Genomic DNA, 5,952 nt, shown 5'->3' with positions numbered 1-5,952 from the left:
CACCCCCGGGTGATTATCTCTCCCCCGGGGCCGGCGGTGGTCGTAGCGTCTCCGAGGCCGCGGGCTCCCACAGGCTCCCCGTGGCCCCGAGTTATAGTCGGGACACCGCGGCCTCGGGTGATTGTCGGGTCTCCACGGGCCCGGGTCGCCGGGACGGATCAAGCCTCTGCGCCGTCTCAGGGCGCCCCGCAAGACCCCAGGCAAGATGAACATTCTGGCGCCGGTGCGGAGGGACCGCGTCCTGGCGGAGCTGCCCCAGGTAGGCGCCAGGGCCAAGTCGGGCTTGTGGCTGCTGCGGGGTGTGGGCAGAGAGGAGGCGGCTCCACACCCCTTAGAGGTTGGAGCCCGGCCCTGCTGCAGAGCTAGGCCTGCTGCTTCTGGGTGGTCCCCCCCACCCCCCCCCCCGGGCTGCTTGGCCGCCGGACAGGGGCCAAGAGTGGGTGGGGGACATTCTTCCATCTCTCACTCAGTGCCTGAGGAAGGAAGCCGCTTTGCACGTGCACAAAGATTTCCACCCCCGCGTCACCTGCGCCTGCCAGGAGCACCGGACAGGCACCGTGGGGTGAGTTAGGGACACCCATAAGTAAGAAAATACGTCGCAGGACACCCAGTAGGCATAGCAGGTTATACACGACCACCCCTTGGGGCTCCATCGGCCCCTGCTAGCTGAATGGTTACTCCCCCTTTTTTAACACCCTATGTTCTCCCTTTTCCTAACAAAGTTGTGAGATGGGTGGGGTAGAAGGTGGCAGCTTGGTTCTTGGTGGGAAACAAGGTGTCCAACGTAGGAGGTGGTTACCTCCGCAGCTCCCACAGACCATCCACCGAATTTTCCGTCAGGGGGCTGGCTGTGCCTCACTGTGAGTTTAAAAAAAAGAAAGTAATTGGGGCCAGCAAGTGGCGGTGGTTAAGGGTGCTTGGCTTCCCACATGACCTAACACTGCGGTTCGAGTCCCAGACCTGGTGGTTTGCTTTCTCACTCTCTCTCCCCGCCCCTGGTCAAATTAAAATAAATAAAAGAAGTTAAATAATTCTTTTTAAAAAAGATAATTAATAGTTGTCATCATTAATTATTATTTTTTAAAGAATTATTTATTTACTTTTATTCATTCATTTTATTCTAATTTGACCAGAGCGATACACAGAGAGAGAGAGAAAGGGGGAAAGTGAGAAAGCAAGCCACCAGGTCCAGAACTCGAACCATGGTCAACCATGTGGGAGTGTCCAGCAACTTAACCACCACGCCACCTGCTGGTTCCCTGTCACCATTAATTATTTACTGCATGCCAGGCACTGTGTTGGATACTGTTGATAAATACTGTTGTCTTTGGGGACCAGCAGTTGGCGTAATGGCTATGTCGCTGGACTCCCATGTAGTCAACCGCAGTTCGAATCCCGGACCCGGTGGCTTAAAGTCAAGCCGGGCACGTGTGCATGTATGCCCAAGATCCCGGGAGGAGATGAGAGGAGAATGTAGGAGAAGGGATTGTGGTGTGACCATTCCCCCTGGGGGGGTGATTTCTCGCTTTCTGTCTCTCCCTGTCTTTCTGTCCGGCGCACACACTCTATAGCAAAAACCTCTCCAAAAAAAGAGATATTTCTCTGTTGAATGAAAAAACACCATCACTTAAGATGCATCCTGATCTCAGAGATCTTAAAGTGGGGGAGAGGGGTGCCTCAGAGAGGTTAATAACTTACCCAGAATCACACAACTATTAAGTACGAGAGCTGGGTTCAGTTTCTTATCTGGGCACAAAATACTCCCTAGCACATCTGTCAGGCAGTTCCTGGGAGGGTTGGCATTGATGGTAACCTCAGCCTGGGTGCAGTTGCCTCTCTGGACCTTGTAGGGAGCTTTGGAACTCCCTAGAGTGAAAGACCCTGTCGTCCCCCTCCCCCACTCTTATGTTCAGCAGATTTAAGATCTCCAAGGTCATTGTGGTGGGAGACCTGTCGGTGGGGAAGACTTGCCTCATTAATAGGTAAGGGGGTGCTGGAGCTGGGCTAGGCTGGGCTGGACGGGGTGGTGCTAAGCCTAGCCAGGTGGGCTAGACTCTAGGCCAAAGCATCCCATGACCCCTCAGATTCTGCAAAGACACCTTCGATAAGAATTACAAGGCCACCATTGGAGTGGACTTTGAGATGGAACGATTTGAAGTGTTGGGCGTCCCCTTTAGTCTGCAGCTGTGAGTGTTTCCTCCACCTGTTCCGGCTACCCCTTCCCCAGCACTCCCGCCCTATCCCCCAACATACCGTGCTTCACTCCTTCCTCCCAGTTGGGATACCGCTGGACAGGAGAGGTTCAAATGCATTGCATCAACCTACTACCGTGGGGCTCAAGGTAAGGGGCGTGGGCAATGAGGTAGGTAGCACTGAGGATACACCCACGTTCTTACCTAGAGCTAGGGGCTGGGAAGCTTAGCCTGTAATGTCTTCCCTATCAATGTGGGACTGTTTCTGCCACTCTTCCAGCCATCATCATTGTCTTCAACCTGAATGATGTGGCGTCCCTGGAACATACCAAGTATGTGAGGATGCTGCGTTGTGATGGGAGGCCGCGGGAAGAAGCTGGGGCGCTGGGTGATGGTGATGGGGTAGCTGTAAAGTATGATGCTCAGTGAGGCTGGCCCACACAGGAAGGTTCTAGATTTGTGTCAGAGACTCCCTGAGTGCACAGGGATCACACACATGATCCCAGGCTGGCTAAGGCTGGCGGTGGATGATAATTTCAAGACCCTGTTGAAGGTACTGTTTCTTTCTCTTTTTTCGCTTCATGGAAGAGATAAGTAAAGTTTTAAAAAAATCGCTGGAGGAAAAATTGAACTTTATTTAAGAAAAAAAGAAAGAGAAGAGGGACCAGCAGTTAGCATAATGGCTATGTCACTGAACTGCCATGTAGTTGAACGCGGTTTGCGTCCCAGACCTGGTGGCTTAAACTCACGCCAGGCGCGTGTGCCTGCGTGCCCAAGATCCCAAGAGGAGAATGGAGGAGAAGGGATTGCGGTGTGACCATCCCTCCTGGGGGGTGATTTCTCGCTTTCTGTCTCTCTGTCTCTCTGGCAAGCACATGAGCCCTATAGTAAAAACCTCTCCAAGAAAAAAGGAAGAAAGAAAGGGGCCAGCAAGTGGTGCTATGATTCAGGCGCTGGACTACTACATGGCTGACCGCAGTTCGAGTCCTGGACTCGGTGGCTTGCTTTCTCATGTTTTCTTTCTCTCTCTCTCTCATGAGTACACATGCCCTGTGACAAATTAAAAAAATAATAATGATAAACAAAATTAATTATTTTTAAGAAAGATTTGTAATAACAACTTCTAGAGAAATAAACTCTCTTGTTTTAAATGAAAAAAAAAGAAGAAAAAAGGGGTGGGGGACCAGCAGATGACATAATGGTTTTGTTGCTGCATTCCCACACAGTTGACCGTGGTTCAAGTCCTGGACCCGGCAGCTTAAACTCACACCAGGTGCATGTATGTGCGTGTCCAAAATCCTGAGAGGAGGATAGAGGAGAAGGGATTGCAGCATGGCCATCCCCCCTCCCCCCGCAGGGGTTGATTTCTTGCTTTCTGTCTCTCTGTTTCTTTCTGATGAGCACACATGCCCTATAGCAAAAGTCTCTTAAATTAAAAAAAGAAAAGAAAAAAGAAGGGTGGTCAAGAGAGAAGAAGAATGCAACTAAGACCAGAGAGGGTGCAGCTGGACATTTGAATGTGGGTGGGAGGCAGAATGTGGGCCAGGCAGGCCCACTCAGCCCTCGGTGTCCACCATCTGTGGCAGGCAGTGGCTGGCTGATGCTCTCAAGGAGAATGACCCTGCCAGCGTGCTCCTCTTCCTCGTGGGCTCCAAGAAGGACCTGAGTGTGAGTGTGCCAGTGGGGGGACTCCCCGACCTGATGAGGGAACCTCCCCATCTGACTTTGACCTCCCCTCAGACTCCAGCTCAGTATGTGCTAATGGAGAAAGATGCCCTCAAAGTGGCCCAGGAGATTAAGGCTGAGTACTGGGCAGTGTCATCTCTTACTGGTGAGTCAGAGGCTCAGGCCCTCTGCCAGCCCATGCCTGCCTGCCCCTCTTCTCACTTCTGTGCCTCTAGCTGTGCCCAGTGCCCTCAGACCTGGCTCAGCCATTGAGAACCTACCTGTTCCTGTGTCAGGTGAGAATGTCCGGGAATTCTTCTTCCGCGTGGCAGCCCTGACCTTTGAGGCCAACGTCCTGGCTGAGCTGGAGAAATCAGGGGCCCGGCGCATTGGGGATGTTGTCCGTGAGTGCGCACCTGATCGAGGGAGGCAGAGATCCGGGGGGACTCCAATCCTGGCTTCACATAACTTTCCACCCTTCTTCAGGCATCAACAGCAATGACAGCAACCTCTACCAAACTGCCAGCAAGAAGAAGTCCACATGTTGCTCGTGAAGGGTGAGGAGACTGTCCAGAGACTGCCCAGCCCTGGGGTGGGCACCGTGCCACCTGGACTATCCCAGAGCGTGGGCCCTGGACATTTGCACTGACCGTTCTTTCAGACCAAAGAGCTGCCCCTTGGTGGCAGTACCCCCGAGGGGTAGCTAGGACCATGCTAGTCACTTTCCTTTCCTAGGCACCACGCCAAAGACTGGATGGCCCCTTTCTCTTCTGGAGGCTCCCCTGGGTCCCCAGCAGTGGAGGGGGGGGTGTTCCTGCTGGGCCCTTTGGATGTGAGGATGCCTAATGATTCCAGCCTCACACTGTGCCTTATGCATTAAAGTCTATTATTAGCATCTTCAGAACTGGAGTCCTTGTTGGGGATGAGGGAAGCAGAATAAGCCAAGCTGCATAGTCATCGAGGACCAGATCCCCTTTGGGATTCTGGCCATCTTTGGCCCCTAGGCAGGCAAGGGACCCAGAAACCAGATTTGGTGGTGGTGGATGTTGCACCTTACTGCACCTCTGGGTGAGATCTGAATGACTAGTTTTAGAAACTTTTTCTCTGGTCTCTTCCCCCTAAATGTGTCCTCCTACTGGTACTTTTCCCCAAATTGTTACAACTGGAGATTCTTTTTTTTTTTTCTCCTGTCGCCTATCCTTTAAAAATACTTCTCTATTGGGACCGGCAGGTGGCATGGTGGTTGAGGCGCTGGACTTCCACATGGCTGCCCATGGTTCAAATCCTGGACCTGGCAGCAAACAATACAAATAAATCACAATAAATAAATCACAACAAATAAATAGATAAATAAATGTTAAATAAATAAATACCTCTCTGAGGAAAACGCAATGAGAAGTGATTGAATCTGGAATGCTTTTGGGTTGACCAGACAGCCCAGAAAGAATAGGGACTCTGCCTCTGCCTCTTCCTGGGCACACACGCACATGCGCCCAGCGTGAGTTGTTTTATTTTTTTCCTCTTTTTTTTTTTTTTTTTTGGAGAGGTTTTCACTATAGGGCGCATGCGCTCGCCAGACAGAGAAAGACATAGAGACAGAAAGCAAGAAATCACCCCCGGGGGGATGGTCACACCGCAATCCCTTCTCCTCCATTCTCCTCTGGGTTCTTGGGCACGCACGCACACACGCCCGGCGTGAATTTTAAGCCACTGGGTCCGGGACGCGAACCACGGTCGACTACGTGGGAACCCAGCGACATAGCCATTATGCTAACTGCTGGCCACCCTCAGCTGTGCTTTGAGTCAGGAGCACCTGCTTTTGAATCCCTGCCGTTCACTCTTACTAATGATGAAAACTCAGGCAGAGACTTATCCTCTGAGCCTCAGTTTCCTCTGAAATGGGGCTGATAATTCTATTCTTTTTTTTTTTTTGTGAGAGATTTTAACTAGAGGGCGTGTGTGCTCGCCAGACAGAGAGAGAGAGAGAGACAGAAAGCGAGAAATCATCCCCCAGGGGGGATGGTCACGCCGCAATCCTTTCTCCTCCATTCTCCTCTCGGGATCTTGGGCATGCACGCACACCCGCCCGGCGTGA

General features: G+C 51.9%; 1 protein-coding gene across 6 annotated transcripts in view; it reads left to right on the top strand.

Moving 5' to 3' along the window:
* RAB34 (RAB34, member RAS oncogene family) overlaps positions 1 to 5,107 on the top strand; it is a 25,112-nt gene extending 20,005 nt beyond the window's left edge. Inside the window, exons 1-11 of one of the 6 annotated variants that reach the window (XM_006165457.3) lie at positions 112 to 259; positions 471 to 562; positions 1,914 to 1,982; positions 2,085 to 2,186; positions 2,277 to 2,341; positions 2,473 to 2,524; positions 3,779 to 3,860; positions 3,933 to 4,023; positions 4,154 to 4,261; positions 4,344 to 4,414; positions 5,089 to 5,107. In XM_006165457.3, the coding sequence (XP_006165519.1) occupies positions 206 to 259; positions 471 to 562; positions 1,914 to 1,982; positions 2,085 to 2,186; positions 2,277 to 2,341; positions 2,473 to 2,524; positions 3,779 to 3,860; positions 3,933 to 4,023; positions 4,154 to 4,261; positions 4,344 to 4,411 (783 nt within the window). In that variant the 5' untranslated portion in view covers positions 112 to 205 and the 3' untranslated portion in view covers positions 4,412 to 4,414; positions 5,089 to 5,107. Of the gene's footprint in view, positions 1 to 111; positions 260 to 470; positions 563 to 1,913; positions 1,983 to 2,084; positions 2,187 to 2,276; positions 2,342 to 2,472; positions 2,525 to 3,778; positions 3,861 to 3,932; positions 4,024 to 4,153; positions 4,262 to 4,343; positions 4,781 to 5,088 lie in introns of those variants that run through there. The other 5 variants (XM_014582942.2, XM_006165458.3, XM_006165459.3 and 2 more) reach the window with 5 other exon arrangements.
* Positions 5,108 to 5,952: the final 845 nt, after the last annotated feature.

This window comes from Tupaia chinensis, unplaced genomic scaffold (assembly GCF_000334495.1).
Source record: "Tupaia chinensis unplaced genomic scaffold, TupChi_1.0 Scaffold143921_1, whole genome shotgun sequence".
Classification (NCBI taxonomy): Eukaryota; Metazoa; Chordata; class Mammalia; order Scandentia; family Tupaiidae; genus Tupaia; species Tupaia belangeri.
The sequence above is the reverse complement of the archived record's forward strand: the minus strand, read 5'-3'. Positions and strand labels throughout refer to the sequence as shown.